The sequence below is a fragment of the Podarcis gaigeae genome, assembly GCF_964106915.1.
Source record: "Podarcis gaigeae genome assembly, chromosome: 9".
In the NCBI taxonomy this organism is placed as follows: domain Eukaryota; kingdom Metazoa; phylum Chordata; class Lepidosauria; order Squamata; family Lacertidae; genus Podarcis; species Podarcis gaigeae.
Genome location: NC_139685.1, coordinates 40,316,403 through 40,334,439, shown reverse-complemented (window position 1 = coordinate 40,334,439; position 18,037 = coordinate 40,316,403). Strand labels below are relative to the sequence as shown.

Genomic DNA, 18,037 nt, shown 5'->3' with positions numbered 1-18,037 from the left:
ATCAATTTGTAAGTGATTCTTCCAGCCTTATCTTGACAGTGACTGTGCACTGGTATCCTATCCACGTATTATATTATATCAACTAAATTTTATACAGTGAATAATAGATAGCTAGTTTTTTGACATACTGAAATCAAATGCTATCTGAAATGATATCATGGTATAGTTAGCTTGTGGAGTTAATAAGATGCTGAACATTAAATAAAAGATGCCTGAATAATCTTGCTGGACACATATTTACAAACGCATGTATTCATATGTGTTCAGAGGAGCTGGTCAAACTTCCCTGAGAATAGAGTTGGCAGTGCAGATTGGCCTGCTGCCATGTAAACCTTTGGATGCCCCCCCCCCCATTACTTGTTAAACATGAGTTATTCTTGCTGCTCATTCCTATATCTGAGGACACATAGGGGTGAGGTAGGGGTAGAAAAACAATAGGCTTGTCATATGTCAGGAAAATTCCTGACATGTCCTGGTTTTCGGGTGTAAAAATGGCGTCAGGGGAATTTAGTCAGGGAAAACCTGGATTATGGAAGTGCTATGGAAAAAGCAGCGGAAACAGCTCCAAAAAGCTTTAAAACACCGTTGAGGGCGGGGGAGGTTTCCCCAAAAAAGCTCAACAAAGTTTGCGGGTGTTAGGAATTGTACCTTTTGAAATATGGCAACCCTAAAATACAACAATTAAAATGCATATGTTTGACCTATGAAGTGTTGCATCATTTTATCCGTGGCCTTTCTTCTAAGATAGGCTTGGATGTTGGTCACTTGAGGTGGTTTGTTTTTATAGGAACTCAGAAGGAGCAAAGCTTATATGGGTACATTTTATGGCTTGTACATCTGTTTTCTCTGGATAGCTGATACAGATTCATTTTGTCTAAATGCACACACTTTAGGTTTTTGGGTGGGCAACAAGCAACAGATGTGTTTCATGCTGGCACTTAAGGTACCTCAAGTATAACAAAATATTTTTCATTAGAAGAAAGTACCTGGATGTTCACAGGTACTTAAGTGGTTCCACAAAGCGATGCTGTTGGACTCAAGTTCCCATCAGTCCCAAACAGCACAGCAGTGGTGAGGACTGATAGGCACTGTTGTTTGAAAGGATGAAAATGACTTGAGTATTTCAAAATTCCAGTTCTGAGGGAAGGTTGTACTGTAAAAACAACAACCAACAATTTGGCACCCTCCAGCCTGCAAATAGTCCCAACAATTTATGGTGGTTGCAAGGTTAGGAAATGCTGCTTCAGTGCTTGTGGGGTTTTCTGAAGACGGTTTGGCTGTTTATGCTACCTTCTGAAATTATACTGACTGCTTTTACTAATCTCAGTAGTGATGCTTGCTATTTTTTCACATCTTAACTTTTTTTTTAATTAAAAAAATGTAGTCTGGACAGATGAATGAATTTAATTTAGAAAAAGGTATTATTTGTTTGCTTTAAATTATTGACCACTGTTAAACTGATAAATGTGATAAACCAGACTCTGCAATTTCCTCAGCTATATTGAACTCATTTGTACTGGTTCTTAAATTTGTGATTTTCGCTGATAAATCAGTGCTTAGCAAAATGAAGTGGGCTGATTCAAACATCATTCAGTATAGGGGATTCCACTGAACAGAATATCCTTAAACAGCTCTGGGATTGCTAAAATACAAATGTATGTTGGAAACCTATATTTGCTGCTTATATTTCATGGTGTTTTCTCTGTCCACTAGGCTGAATCAGAGGAGGATGTGGAAGAACATCCACAAGAGCAGAGGTAAGCAGTGTTAAGATAAAAATAAACATCTTCCATCATACAACAATAAACTATGTTTGCATTATTCCCTATAGTAATAGTGAAGTCGGTTACTTTGAATAATTTAATTTATGCTTGCACTCTTAGTTGAGCGATGAAGATTAGCAGCTTAACCTGTTGTTTTTGTCAGTGTTGTGGTTTTATGTTGTATGATAAACATTATCAATGAATGAGGTTTTAATTTTAAAAAAAATAAAAAATGCTTCTCATGCAGTATTCATTGCCCATGCATTATAAGTTTAATTTTTTAAAATGTTGAAGTGTCAGGGTCTCTTCAGATAAAAGAGTCTTTTTCCAGAGAATCCATACTAACAGAAATAAAATACAGAAGAGAGACGGGGGTGCCTTGTTGATGCTTTTTTTAATTAAAACTGAATTCAGGTTTTCTTATTAATGCATATTCAGTCTTACTGTCTAAGAGTATGATCAAGTTTCTTTTACCTTCTTATTGCCAGCAAATGATTAAAGCCTAGAGCAGATGGTAATTGCACTGCTCCTTGTTTTCTTGCCAAGGAAAAAAAAGGATTTTCCCCCCCAGTCAAGGCTGTTTTGAGAAGCGTATTGCTTCATTTAGTTTTCTGAATGTAAAAAGTGAAATCTACTTGGCATTGAACAACTTGGCATTTTCAGGCCTTTTGGTAAGGTAAATGTGTCACCTGCTGCAGCTGCATTCTCTCTCAACAGCTGTCCTGTTCAAGGGCATTCATATCATATCATGACTATCATTAGCTAGTACATACGGTATATTTTTAATCCATTTGGATTACTACAATGCATTGTATGTGGTGCTGTCCTTGATGGTTCAGGAACCTTAGATAATACAAAGCACAGCAGCTAGATGGTTAACTTAGGCTCCAGAAACCTAAGCCCATGTAACCAGTTTTAAACCCACACCAAGTTCCTTTATGGTCCATTTTGGGGCTTTACCCTGCTCCAAGTCATCTAGAGAGTTTTAAAAGTGATATAAAAAACTGTCTTTCCTCATATAACCTGCATGAGTATTCAGATCTTCATTCGAGGTCCTCTCTGGGTGTGTCTCCTTTCAGATGTGATAAGGAATAGGACCTTTTAGTGCAGACACCCCAAGTCTAAAATGCTCTCTCCAGTGAGGCTCACCTGGTCCTGGGCTTGGTGTCTTTTAACTCACTCTGGCTTTTCCTGGTATTGTAGTATAGAATTAGATCTTGGTATGGCTTCACCTTGCAAGCAAACCTATGGTTATTACCCACCTTGTGGAGTTAAAAAAACAACAGCACAAAAAACTGGTTATATGAACTATCTCTCACACTTTATTTTTCCTTAACAAAGTTGACAGTGTTGGTTTTTCTGCCTGGAATTTTTTAGTACCGCTATTAATGATTATTAATGATTGGAGCAAAGACTGGCTTACCTTTGCAGTGAAAACAGAATGGCTTGGTGCACCCAGTTAAGAGCAAAGTCCAACATTCAACTAGTACTCTATAGAGTACATCTTCCATAATTCTGATGGCACTTTTTCTTTCAGTCTAATTTTTTTTTAAGTCAGGCCCATTCTCAAACTATTAGACTTCAAGGATACTTCATAGAGCAGGTGTGGGGACCCTTAAACTCTCCAAATGTTGTTGAACTACAGCTCCCATAATCCCTGGCCACTGACCATGTTTTCTGGGGCTGATAGGAGTTAGGTGATGCTTTGACCTCCCTCAGTAGCCTTCTCTCAACAGGTGTTGTGTGCATGCGAGACATTTAAAAATGAGTGGTTTTTAAACTGGTTTGAAGTGAGCTGCTGCCTAATGCCTACACCAGACTTCACAGGTTAAAATTGGTCTCCGTTATTCTTTATTATCCCAGAAGATACGCTTTCACAATTTTAATAAGCTGGTATGTATGTACGCGTACACGCCCCATTCCTCCTATTCAGTGATCTGTCTTCTGTTCATATATTCAATGAACTTGGATCATGGGATTGCTTTAGCAGGTGAAGAAAAGACCTATTTTGTTTTGAGAAATCTAGCTCCTTTCACTTATTCGTGGGAACATGCCTTTAATATTCCAACAGCATGGAGAGAGAATCTAGAAGTTGGAATATATCTTCAAGGTCTTAAGAATTTATTTTCCTATATTTGAGTATAAGTAAGCACAGGCCAACCAACTCCCAAAACTCCCCCCCCCCCGATTTCTATAAAGAACAGGTACAAATTAATGGCCAAAAGCTAAATGCATAACAATTTCTGAAAGTTGATAAAGTATCTGTTGTTTTTTTAAAAAGCTCTACTAAGCCCTACTAAGCTCTCAAAACATGATAGCGATCTGCAGTGTTGTATTCTTCAATTAACTCATTTAACTTGTTAGTCTAATTTTAGAAATAACCGGTGATGCACAGACAACTGACTTCCTGTGTGTATGTGTGTAGGCAAACCTCAGAATATCTCTATAAGGTCATTTAATATGATGTGCAGATAAGATGATACTATTACCTGTTTTCTTTATATCCAAAATCCAAATGTCTGCTTTGGGTTAGAACTGAATATATAAATGTCGTTGTCCAAGATGCCATCATGCTAGACATTTTTGAAGAAGTCTTTCTCTTTGCAGCTTTGTAGGTTGGTCACCATAAATGTATCCTAATGGACTATTAGCTTCCCATGACCAAAGGGAAGATTTAGCTCATGTGTCTCTCATTGGTCTTAGTCTTTATGGGATAGTTGATATTTTGTTTAGTGTAGGAAATGTAGCTATTTACTAGGTGAATGCTTTAATTGAATCTACTTTCTTTATCTAGCTGATAAAGAAACCAACTCAAACATCTCAAACTAGATGACATTGAATGTTCTATCTGCTCCTTCCTAAATTATGGGCAGGTCCTTTGGGGATAATGGAAGCTATGAGTTGAAGAGCATCATTAGAAATGGGGTGGTAATAAGTTCCAGCAGTGCTGTAGATTGAAATACATATTCTGACTTCTTAGGTGGACCCTTGAGGCCAAGCTCCCACTGCCATGTTTTGGTGCCAGTATCCAGTGGGAAGGTTGAAAGTGAATACATTGTTTACATTATTCACATGTTAGTGGAGAAAGCAATTCCCTGCACCAGGTGAACCAGTTGAAATAATGCAATAATGGCCATAGTTGAAATAGGTGAGGCAGACTGCCTATATCTGATTATGCTAAACTTTTAAGAGATGCTACTCTTCTACTTATTAAAACCCAGACAATCAGCCTTTCTGCTTGTCCTCCAAGTGCATTTTACCATGTTAAAATGGTGTGCAACATGAAATTCATTAATAAATCAATTGACCTACCGGTACATAAAATTTCTGTCATTGGACAATGTTAGGGAAACAAACTTATTTTATTGTTAGATTTAAAATTGGAGGGGTTGTCCTTTCTGGGATGGTCCTTCACTTTACCAGTCTGCTCATTGAGAAGCTGATATGAGATTTGGTTTTTGTGCCAAAACAGGTTGTCCTTGTGCTCCACATGGGAATCTCAGCAAATTATGTTTTTGCAACCACAAAAGGGTAGCAGCTGGGAGTTCAAGGAAACTATCAGGGGATGTGCCTTAATGAATCTAGTATTTATGTGTCACTATTGGTAGTTCCATGTGGGCACATTCCATTCTAGTTCTTAGTACTCCTGGGAAAACGTACAGTAAGTCGCAAAGTTGATTGCTTTGGATATAACAATTATATGAATCTATAGAGATATGTGATGTCTCTGTTGTTAATTCATATAATTACTAGTTTTTTGGTGGGGGGAGGGAGCTAGTATGGAAGCCAAGCAGAATAAGCATGATGTGGTTACTACTTTTTATTATTCTTATAAAACCATCTATTAACATTGTATATCATATATCAAGGTTCTCCAGCTGCATGAGAGCCAGGATTGTGGTGCTGTTTGTGCTGCTGGTATTTTTCACAGCACATTGCACAGTCTACAATTTTATCTTTTGAGGGTGGAGGGCATGTCAAAACATCTTTTACTTAAAAGGAAAACAAAAATATTGCATAGAAGAAAATGAATGTGGAAAATAGCTTTGTGTTTGTTATTCCTGTATTGATTAAAAACAGCTTTCTTGGATGTCAGAGTTGTGACATTTGAAACATTTTGGTGAAATGCCTTCAGCTTGTTTACAATCCTAACATTTGAAGAGGGTTTTGTTTTCCAGGAGCCTTTAAACCAACATAATCATTCTTAATCTGACTATTCTTCAAATCATTTTAAAGTATGAAATATTTTATGGTCCTTGAGTTTATAAAAAATTTCCATTATGGGTTCAAGTTAACGGTCCTTGAGTTTCTAAAAGTTATTCAGAAAGTATAAGGTATTATGTACTTAGTATAAGGATCAGGAAACTGCTAGTGTATTTATGTTCTTATGAGAGTTAATGTTTATTTGTTAATACAAATGAAAGTAAAAAAGGCAGTAACACGTATTTCTTTACGGTACTGTACATGTCTATACCTTTATGTACTGCATGTCAAAGCTGCAATTCCAGTATTAAGCCTACTAAACAGTAAACCTTATTGGACTCAGTGGGATTTACTACTGAGTAAACATGCACCCTGTTGCAGAGTTAATATATATTTCAGTTAAGACTGCTCTGTGTCAGGATTGGGAGAGGGGGAGTGTTACAAAATAAACACAGAAGCGGCAGTAAAATCACAAGACATGTTATCTACATTATAAATCTAATCTAATGTTCAGTTGTTTGTCTAGCATCAGTCTCCTTGACACTGAACCATCAGACATTTTGGGACTTGGAAAATGAGGTTATATATGTTATGTGCTACTAAAAAAATGTTTCTACATAGGTTAGAGATCAGAATATGCAGAAAGAGAGATCTGGTTCTTTTAGGAGCTGGGATCGAGTCTGTTCAGGAGCAACTACGTTGCTGGACATCCATGCTGTTGGTAACTTTGATCACTATTCTTCATCCTCCCCCTGCTGTATCCGTAGGCCAACTTTGATGGGTGGGCGAGATTGCATGCCTGCCAGTCACCTGATGGTATAATGTCATGCGGACAGTGCATGTCAGAGTTAAAAGATCATTGTAACTGCAGATCAGCTGGCTAGTGGTTACAGCAATCTCCTTTACAGGTGCACTCCTTTGTAGATTCACTTCCAGCGACAATCCGCTGATTGGCAGTGAGAGTGCACTTTCAAGGGGGTTTCCTGTAACTGCTGGTCAGCTCATTTGCAGTTACTGGGCACTTCTTCAGAGTCTTTTTGGAGCAATCACTTGAAACCTAAACTCCTTCCTCTGTAGAAGGAGGAATGACCTTTTTAAAGATGTACCATTTTTTCCTACATATGTTGGGGAAGTGGGTTGTATTCAAAGTCCTGCCTGCAAATGGAACAGTTTTTTTCTCTGCAGAGAGAAAAATGCTCCATTTGGAGGAAGTACTTCGAATCCAAACTGCTTTCTTCAGCCCACTAAGCTGCTCCAGGTAATTAGATCCCAGTGGGATCTCATTATGATATTGTACACAATACAGCAGAGCACAATACAGTGGTACCTCGGGTTAAGAACTTAATTCGTTCTGGAGGTCCATTCTTAACCTGAAACTGTTCTTAACCTGAAGCACCACTTTAGCTAACGGGGCCTCCTCCTGTTGCTGCACTGCCGGTGCACGACTTCTCTTCTCATCCTGAAGCAAAGTTCTTAACCTGAGGTACTATTTCTGGGTTAGCGGAGTGTGTAACCTGAAGCGTCTGTAACCCGAGGTACCACTGTATAATAAAAACAAAACATTAATACATGTGTGAGCGCACAGACAAAAAGTAAAATGGATCTGTTTCAGGGGCTCATACTGTATGGTCATCAATTGGAATGACCAGAGTGATATATACTGGGTCAGGCAGATGGTCAACCTCCAAAAGGTGGCTATCCTATTTATGGTACAGGCATTTCTAGAGCAGCAACTCTATATGATGAGAGCAATATTACCATGTTGTAGATAGTGATAATGGACAATTGTAGCTACTTAACTTTTGCCTTTTAGCATAAAAAACTTCCCAAACCAAGCCACTCCTCATTGTAGGCTTGGGGAAACTGTGGTCCTCTAGATGTTGTAACACTCCAGCTCACATCAGTCAGCAAGCCCAATGGCCAGGAGTCTAGGAACATCTGCAAGATCACAGGTTCTCATCTCTGCCCTGTTGACTACCTAGATCTCCTGTTCTGGCTAGACTGATGAGGTGTAGTAGCCTCTTCTTGCCATTAGCTCCTTGTGCCTGTTCACTGGTTCTGTAAGCTCTGCTCTGTTTAAACTATGACCCCAAAAGGGTAATCAAGCGCCTAAAATACAGATCCCCATAAACAGTAATTTCACCATTTCATAATTTCCAATAAGGGAATTCTCTTTCTCTGTACTGATGTGTTTAACCTATTCTAATGTACCGCTTCTTGATATATTTATCAATATGCTATCCTGTTTGTGGTAATTTTTTTGTTCTTGTTTTGCTAAAGTAAATATGGCAATTCTGTTACCTTTAAATTTTAGTTCTTGAACCTTGTAAATAACAGTAAGCATCAGTTTTGTAGGTTGCATTAAAAATTTATCAAGGAGAGAAGGAAGCTGAAATTACTTCAAATTAATTATCTGGTGTGCGTTTTCCTCAAGATTATCCCAACAGCAGCTGGTGAAAATAGCATTTGAGGACAAAAGAAAGAACATAGTCTCTTAAGTTTTATAGCTAGTGACAGTTGCTTTGTCTGGGTATTCGTCAAAGGGCAGCCAAGTGTCAGAATAATCCTCGATTCCTATCTTGAACTGAAGTAATTTAATACATACCATTTTCCCATTGCTAATGCTTCTCTCAATTATTTTTCTGACTGTTGTTTTTCTTTTGTGTGTATTTAATGGAGTTCCATTTTCAAATTAATCTTAAAAGACAAATATCTTGTTAATATTTTATGAAAGAAATGCAGGCAGACATAATTGCCACTTTTGCTGCAAGAGGCTGGAACAAGAAAGTGGAGCTTAATAAAATTGTGAGAAGTGTAAGAGGTTTAAAATCAGAATGTTTTGCTGGCTATGTTTGAAAGTAATGCTAAACGATCATTTAGTGTGAAGTGATCAAGCCACAGGCCGTACCTGCAAGGAAGAGATTAGATGTTTTTATCTTTCTCTTTTCAACTAAGCACAGTTTGTTCCTATGCCTGAATCTGGACAAGCTGTGTTAATGACAGGAATAGCCATTGAGATGCCATGTGGGTATTGGACTATAACTTCCATGTTGCTTGACCATTGGATATGTTGGCTGGGGTTGATGGGAGTTGATGTCAAACATCTGGAGAACGCACATCAGCTACCCCGGGTTGGGAAACAGGCCAATATTAGAAACCACTTGTCTTGTTTCCCTTGAGTTGAGACTAAACACAATTTGTATGGGTTTGGACATAACAAACACAGCTGATATTGCAGCTCTTGTAAGGAGAGGGAGACTAAAGCATAGCTTGTTATTATGCCTAAATCCAAGAATTGTGGTGGACAAGTTCTCAGTTTTGAAAAAAAAATGGAGTATGAAAAACCAGAAATTAAATGTTTTAACTAGAAGCAGGGATATATCTGAGAAAAATGCTGGATATAATCTTAACTGGGAAATGATGCTTCAGAGATGAAATAACTAAAGCGAAATGAAAGAAAACAGACTCGGAGATCTAGTCAGATAAATACAGTTGGCAACGCAAATGTTCTGAACCATCTGTTGTGCTTGAGAGGACAAATCGTAAATTTACTGAATGAGGTTTCATTTTCCCTGTGGTTTCTCAGTTGAGTAGACCTAGCCAAAACTTATATTTTAGAGGTGAAGTGTTATCTAAACTTGGGTGTAGCAATGCTTTTTTGTTTTTTTTTTTTGTTTTTAAAAAAGCTTTTGCAACGACATGGAAAATGTGCTGCCTTCTGAGGGGTTAGTTTGTGTTGAAAGACTCTTCCACAATATCTTGCTGCTTGTCATTTTCAAAGCCTTGTTCATGGCAAGTAGCAACAGAATGCCAGGAGCTGAAGGGGCTCTTCTACTTGACCAGCTCCTTGACCCATGACTTACATGCTTTGTTGTGGCTGTTAACTGCTTTTCTTCAGTGCCAATTTGATTTCTGTTGCAATGTTTCCACTTTGAGTCTCTTGTCCCATCCCCCATCCTGTCACTCCCCTCCCCCTCCCATTGTAAATAAGTCCTGCTAGCCAGTACGATTACTACCTTTTTACAGCACTGGTGAATTTCTAAGATTGCGGTCTTTCTAAGTGCAGCTCAGATTGTCTGGTTTTTATACCCTGTTTTAAAGATAACATGTTTGGGAGTGTGTGTGTGTGTATTTGTCTTTTAAAGAGGTATACTCTTGCGCAGCTGATTTATACTGCTCTTCTCCCTCCTTTTTAAAAATATACCTTAAGGTAAAAGGTAAAGGTACCCCTGCCCGTACGGGCCAGTCTTGACAGACTCTGGGGTTGTGCGCCCATCTCACTCAAGAGGCCAGGGGCCAGCGCTGTCCAGAGACACTTCCGGGTCACGTGGCCAGCGTGACAAAGCTGCATCTGGCGAGCCAGAGCCGCACACGGAAACGCCGTTTACCTTCCCGCTGGTAAGCGGTCCCTATTTATCTACTTGCACCCGGAGGTGCTTTCGAACTGCTAGGTTGGCAGGCGCTGGGACCGAGCAGCGGGAGTGCACCCCGCCGCAGGGATTCGAACCGCCGACCTTTCGATCGGCAAGTCCTAGGTGCTGAGGCTTTAACCCACAGCGCCACCTGCAGTGTCAATTAGAATTCTAGTTAAAAAGGTTGAGATTACTACTTGGCTTCATCCCAAAGTCCTAAAAGAAGGTACTGTACATTTTAAGGATAACCTGGGGTGTTATGTTCCATACTGCCTTTAAACACAGGCTGTTTACAAGGAGAGTCATAGTGTCAACATCTGGATGTCATGGCAGAACGTTCAGTGTGACATGAATAAGCCAAGGTGAACTTCAAGCCCTCTCCTTTTCAGCATGACCACAAAGATGAATTTGGAACCTTTTTATTACTGCTCAGTTAATGACTGATAATGTCTTTGGCTGCAGACATTGGGTTGCTAAAGGGTTCACTGGATAGCATTGAACAAATTACTTATTACATAATCTTTCCTATTTTATGTGGGATAATATCCACATACCCTGAATCCCTTGACGAGTGAGCAAAATACAAGTGTGACAAAAACAAATTAAGAAGTGGACACAACTGCAAAGCAAAAACTTGATAATTTGAAGGAATATCTGATTTCCAATGCATCCTTAAGAAAGTTGCAAGTTTTAAGAATGCTATTATCATGTGTTCCCATCTGGTGGTGCAGATTACAAATATGAGAGCTGCTACTGGTTTTGAGTTCCCTCTGACAATATAGCTTCCAAAGAATATACTAGAGCTCTGACATGCAAAATCACCTGTGGTCAGATCCACCTCTTAAACTGTAGCTCTGACCATGAGTAAGATGTGTGTCACAGTAGTTCTTTGGACAGTTACACACGAACAGCAAATGAAGAGGTAAAACTGTTCCACCTTCAGACTGCAGATGGAGCAACTGCATTTGTTTGGTGTTGTGTGGATAGATCAATGGACTTGGCCCAGTGAGATTTATGTTAAGATCTTTATTTAAGTCATGAAGCTCACTTGAGTGACTTTGGCCCAATCACTCTCAGTCTACCCAATTTCATAATGGCCTGGTTGGAACATAATGTGAAGACATGGTTGGTTTAGCCAAGTTGTGGTTGGTTTAGCCAAGTTGTGGTTTGTTTAAATGTTTGAACCCACCATGGTTTGTTTTCTGGAAGCAAACTATGCGGTTTTTTGCTGGCTTGCTAATCATCGCTTGTTTTAACTGTGAACCCAACAGCTATTTTCATGGGCGTAGCCAGGATTTTTGTTAGTGGGGGAAAAACCTCAGTTTGCTATGTATTTTTATTGATTGGGGGGGGCAGCTGCCCCTTCCTGTCCTCCTGGCTATGCCCATGGCTATTTTACTCTAGTTTATTGATTTGGGGAGAGGGGGCTAGCTTGCCTCAGATTCTCACCAGGCTACAGAGGCAAGAACAGCTGGAAAAAGTTGAAAATAAAGGAGAAGATTGGAAGTGAGGTAACAGAATTCCAGCCTTTCTTTTCCCCCTAATGTGGTAATTCCCTGTGTATGGTTTTTTTCATGGTAGATTGGTCAAGAATATGCCCCCACCACACTAAAATCCACATCTGTACTCCTATACCTGAGAAGCAGTTTACAGTTGCTGTTTCTGTGTAGATTAGGCCATAATGAAGTTGTTTGTGATGATATTAGGTTCTCTCTTCCTGTGGATAATAGATGATATTCAGTGTTAGTCATTGACTATTACCATTGAAATCAATTGGTCTACTAATTTCAATGCGTCTACTCTTGAGCATAACTTACTTGGATATCACCCAGTAACATTAGAAGCAACTGCATAGCATTCAACTCTCCCTGTAGCTAGTTTTCTTAGGGCATGTCCTTTGTGTTTAGATCTATCAGATGCTACCTATAAGTTGTTGTGCATTGTTATAGGTCACCCCAATCTCTGCCGGATGGCAGCAAATTCCAGGGGTCTTGGCACTTAACCAGGGTTTGTGTTCTGGTTAAGAACAGAAAGCACAGCAGACACTGTCCTGTCTTTAAAAAATATGGTTTATTTACACATATTTACAGCTGAGTTTTCAGTGGAGGGGGTGCAGAACATTACACCCCATTAGTCTCTCTTGTTGCTCCCCTCATAGCTTCAGCAAGCTTGCACCTAGAGCAAAGCCAGTCATACTCCCCAGTTTTTCAGTGCAGCCTCTCCCAGCCTGTATGCATGGAGTTCTGGCCCCTTCCTCATTCTTCCCCCAAATCCTCCAAATGCAACTCAGGCTGTGTGTAAAAAGGGCATTCTTTTTTCCTGTGGTGACATCACACCTCCCTAACTCTAGCAATTTCTCCCTCCCAAATCTGCTATTGTCTCTTGCTTACACACAGCTGGGGGAGGAACTCCCCCCCCCTTGACTGACACTGAAGGCCGATATCTTTTGTCAAGGCAATGGCCCTTCCCTCACCTGTCTTTGTTCTTTGATGGCACCTCTGTCAACTGATCTCCTTAAACAGAAGAACTGACTCAGCCTGTATTTTTACACCGTGCCAGGCATCTTCCCTTAGTACTCCAAATATTAGCTAAAGTCTACAATTTACTAAATTAAAAATTTAGGAGGAGCCCCATAAAAAACCTCCCATAATGGTGTCTATCAGAAATTGAATATCTGGTCCAGCAGGGGGGGGGGGAATGCTCTGTCGTGACATTTTGATAATCAGTCCCTCTATATCCAACATTCATGTTGTAAGTGCCATTGATTATGTAGCCAAAACAGTACCACCTGTGCAAATGGAAAGCCCCGAGGCTTGCACAAGTAGAGAAAAAAAACCTATGGGGGATTTGTTTTTGTTGTTGAGATGTTTCACACAAAATGAAAAAGACACTTTCACATTTAGCATAAGAGTTCATAGTTGTTTTTAGGTTTTTCAAGCTTGGTTTAATACTACAGAATTTTATATTGTTTACTGTCTTGGATGAATTTGCTGTGTGGGGTGATTGCCCAAGATGTTGAAATGTGGGCACATAAAGTAATAGTGCACAGGTCCCAGAAGTTGAGTAAGAGTGTGCCGATTTCTACATCAACACTGGCATCTGTCCTAACAGCAATTCTGTCACTAGTTTAGCCAATAGGTGTTCTTTTTAGTTTAGTGCATTTTTATAACTTTAGCAGTAGGATTTTGTATACCAAACAATTTCACCTGTTCTTTGAGTAGATTATAAGAATGCTAGAGGAATGTTTTTGACTTGCTTTTAGCAGTAAGTTGTGCTACTCATGTTGTCTTTATCTTACCACTAAGCAGAATACTGATAAAGAAACATGCATTGCAAACAACTTCAGTAAGAGCACAAAAAATATCTGTCTTTCATCTCCATTTCATAGCATAAAAATGGTTGGCCTTTTCTACCCTATGCTTAAGGGGGAAAAAACCAACTATACCATGGAAACCATTAGAATTTCATTTGGTAGGATATGCAAAGTGGCAATATAGATTTATAAAGTTGCAGGTAAAATATGAGTTTGTAGTGGCAAAAACAAAGGCTGAAGCTCAAAACAGTGTTAAAAAAGCAAGAGAAGTGTGGCACCTTCCAAAATAACAAATTTATTGTGGCATGTGGACCAGAGCCTACTTTATAATATGGCTGAAATGCCATTTTCTGTCGGTAGGTATAATACACATGGAAATGAAATGTAAAAAAAGAAATGTGATAATTATGTTAAAGCTGAAATAGATGCAAAATTAGCGCAGTGACTACTGCACAGTAGCATGAAATGCTACCTCAAACACCTCAGCATTGCTTGGGTTAATTAACACCTGTAACAGTGTTTGTATTAGGATGTTTGTGTTACTATGGGAGCTCCTGTAGAAGAGTTTTGCTTCAGGGTAACAACTTACAAAGAATATGCCCAGAACTGTCTCTCCATTGAAATTAATTGTGAAGCTCTGTGTGTACACTCAAGCCCCCCACCCCAGATAGTGATTAATATATGACACACATACACTGAGTTGCAAAATGCCACTGGATCAGGTGAATAATGATTTGACAAGCAACTCTCTTGGAGGTAGTGTTGCATGCCATTTGCTCTGCTAAATCGCTGTGTAAATACACTTAATCTGTTCCACAGTCACCTGACTTAATGAACAGCCAAGATATGCCCAGTAAGATAAATAGTCACTTTTGTAGTATGGCAGTTTGGTTACTAATAAGAAAAACAGGTCCTTTGTATTTGTATAGCTCTTCACACATGCTGTCTTGATAGTCCTTAAAACAACTCTGTAAGGTACCCACCAGTTTTGCTGCTTTTGAGGCAGGCCATGTCACCACCACTTGCTACAGCCACTGACAGGTTCCGTGAGACTTCATCCAGCCCAGTGACACAGTATCATGAGGCTTGGTCAGTTGAGTCGTCTGGGAGACCTGTATAAGGCTTCTTTCCCCTGTTGCCTGACCTTAGTCATGGCTGTACTCTTTAAGTGTGGCAGGAGGTCCACTTCAATCTGAGGTGTTTCATGGCCCAGTCAGTAGAGTTCTGGCCTGGCCATGGAGCACCCACCAGGTAGCTGGTGGCAAAGGCTTCAGTGGTGTGGGAGGCACCCAGCCAGTCCATAGTGATGTACTCTTTCTGCTGTGATTAAGTTGATGACGATGATTCATTTCGTTTCTATACCGCTTTATATTTTTAAGGAAATAAAACACCTCAAAGTGATTTACAAACCCGCATTAAAACATCAAATAAAACAACCCAGAATAAAACATTACTGAAGTCACATATAATGTATACATTCAAAGCAACAGAATGAACAGGAAACTAAAATATTATCTTAAAAGATTCCAAAATAAAACATTGCAAAGGAGATCAACTACAGATTGCGCATGTAATGTTAACACATTTTTTAAATCTTAAACATTTCAAGAGAAAACATTGCTAAAGGAAGTAAAATGCACATTTAAACAGCATACTTAGCAAGACAATACAATATTATCTTAAGCATAGGGCATTGCTGCTGCTATCAATCCTGCCTAGGGTGGTTCATGGCAGGTGGCAGCTGCGGAAGCTCAGACTCAGTGACCTGGATCTGTACTAAGAGGCAGCCAAGATGATCTCTGGCTTCTTCAGCAGCTTCAGCTTTTGTAGTTGGGAGTCAGGGCCCCACCCTGCCAGGCCTGATGGAAAAATGCAAGGCAAGGGAGCAGGTCTTCCAGGTCTCAAAGCCAATATGAATGGGTCAGTCTGGTTTCTAATAGGGCCAGGCTGCATTCCGGATGGGATCCTGAGAATGAGAGTCTAAGGCCACCCAGTGTTCTGTTCATGGCTGGCTTGATATCTATAACATTGATTCCCCTCCCCTACACAAATATCATACTCTCAACCGCATGTATCACTCTTATTTCCTGTTTTTTTAAAAAAGATTCACGCTGAAGACTCTTGAGATCATTATGCTGCTCCTGAATGTAACATTTTATATTGTTGCTTTTATTCTGTACAAATCAGTTGTGATTGAATTTTTGCTCTTGCATGACATGCAAAATCGCATGCTGTTTTCTGACGGAGCTGAGATATGTCAAATTAAATGTATAAACCATATGGGAATTTGCAAGTTCACAAGACTTGGCTTTACATTTTTCAGGCTTTGTTTAGCTTCCCATTTGGCTGTTTTCCCTTTTTAGGATGGAATCGGGGGGAGGGAAGCAATTTACTTCTTCATGCTAGTATATATCACATGCACTGGAAAGCATTTCATATCCTTCAGGGTCTATCAGGTCATAGCTGTATCCTACTATTTCCTGAATCTGTATTATTTCACTTATGAAGAAAACGGAAGGATCCAAAATATGGTTTTAATTGACAACCAACAGGAGAGTTTATAGTGACATGTTATTCTCAGAATGTGGATACTGTATTAATAATTAAACTGATCGAGCTGACTTTGCATTTCCAGATATCTTAGGCTATGTAATGTTTCATGGCCTAGTTTAAACTGGTTCTGAAAAGATTGAAATAGGGATAGGATCAGTAGATACATGCACACAAAAACAGGTAGCTGGATGTAATGACATTTTAAACAAGTGTGTTAACTTCCTATTACTTTGAAACTACCTTGCATTTCCTTTCAGCTTCCCAATTTCTGTTGAGAAATGAGGTAACTACTTCTGGTTGGATGTAATAGCCTTTTTATCAAGTGTGTTAACTTCCTATTACCTTCCCACTACATTGCACTTCTTTCTGTATCCCAGTTTCTGTTGGGAGATGAGATTCTAAGTTCACACCACACTGCTGTAATAAACACATATACAAGAAGGTGAAATATTAGAGTTCTGGCTTGAAAATATTTAAGCACAATGAGCCTTAAACCCTAATTAATCTAAACCCAACAACAGGCTATGATGCTAACGCAATGTATTTTTAACTCTTCTGTTACTTTCCTATGGCTTTGTATTCATTTCACTACTAGTATGATAGTAACTAGGGAAATATTTTCATGGGCACCTATTGACATGACTTTTTGGCTCTTTTTCACTATGCCTATAGTGCTTCAAAATACAAACAAGGAGTGCTTCCACATTAGCCCTTTATTCATTATTAGGTCACTTGGGTTTGTTTTTTTGCGAACAATCCAGGTGACATTCTCCTGAAACAGTTCATTTCCTATCCTGACCCATTCATGTTCTGATTATTCCATCCTTCATTTTTTTGTGTTTGTCTATTACATTTAAAATGCAATTCTGTGCCAGTGTCTTCATCACCATCTCTCTCTACTCTTCGATGAGTAAAACTGATAAAGTGTCTGTAGGTTTGGGGACTCTTGTCAGTTATCTCACATGCCCTGTCCATCTTGTTTTTTAAAACACATTTCTATATCCACCACTGCTGATGGACGTAAGTGCATAATATGGTTTTATTCATAAGCATCTTCCGCAGAGCAGCAGCAGCAGTGTTGCAGATAGTGAGAAAGTGGTGGCCAGATCTTGTGAGAGAAGGCAAAAGAGCTTCTTGATCCCTTCCCCCTCAGCCCTGCAGCACTCTCAGCTGCCTGCTGCCAGAGCAGTGCGTCTGCAAGTTCCTTTTGTCTGCCTGCTTGTCAGCTTATGCTGCCAAGGGGAGAGAGTCTGAGAAGGAGGGATGGGCATGGCAATAAAGCATACCTAGAGCCAGGAGGGTGGAGGAAACTTGGGCAGTTGCTGTTCTGTTGTGGGAGTGGCAACTCAGCAGGCAAGTGTGTCCAGAACAGGAATGGTACTTCCTGACCATTTTGCTCAGTTGCATTACAGGGGAGCTCTTTCCCTCCTGCTGCATCTCAGAAAATCAACCCCCCCATCTGACATCCTTCTAGTGCCCCCACCCATTTAGATGGTCCCCCTCACTTGACTCCAGCCCTCATGCGGCTTATTTCTACCTTCCAGATTATGAGAAAGTTCTAGCACGGGGCTAGCACTTAATACTGGTAGTGGAGGAGACTCTTGACAGTCCCATGGACTTCAAGAAGATCAAACCTCTCCATTCTTAAGGAACTCAGCCCTGAGTGCTCACTGGAAAGACAGATCCTGAAGCTGAGGCTCCAATACTTTGGCCACCTCATGAGAAGGGAAGACTCCCTGGAAAAGACCCTGATGTTGGGAAAGATTGAGGGCACAAGGAGAAGGGGACGACAG

At 39.8% G+C, this 18,037-nt stretch overlaps 1 protein-coding gene across 16 annotated transcripts in view; it reads left to right on the top strand.

Moving 5' to 3' along the window:
• Positions 1-18,037, top strand: part of TMEM131L (transmembrane 131 like) — a 68,240-nt gene that overhangs the window by 9,216 nt on the left and 40,987 nt on the right. For all 16 annotated transcript variants that reach the window (XM_083755320.1, XM_083755319.1, XM_083755318.1 and 13 more), the window contains exon 3: positions 1,714-1,757. In XM_083755320.1, coding sequence (XP_083611446.1) covers positions 1,714-1,757 — 44 coding nt within the window. The remainder of the gene's footprint in view (positions 1-1,713; positions 1,758-18,037) is intronic.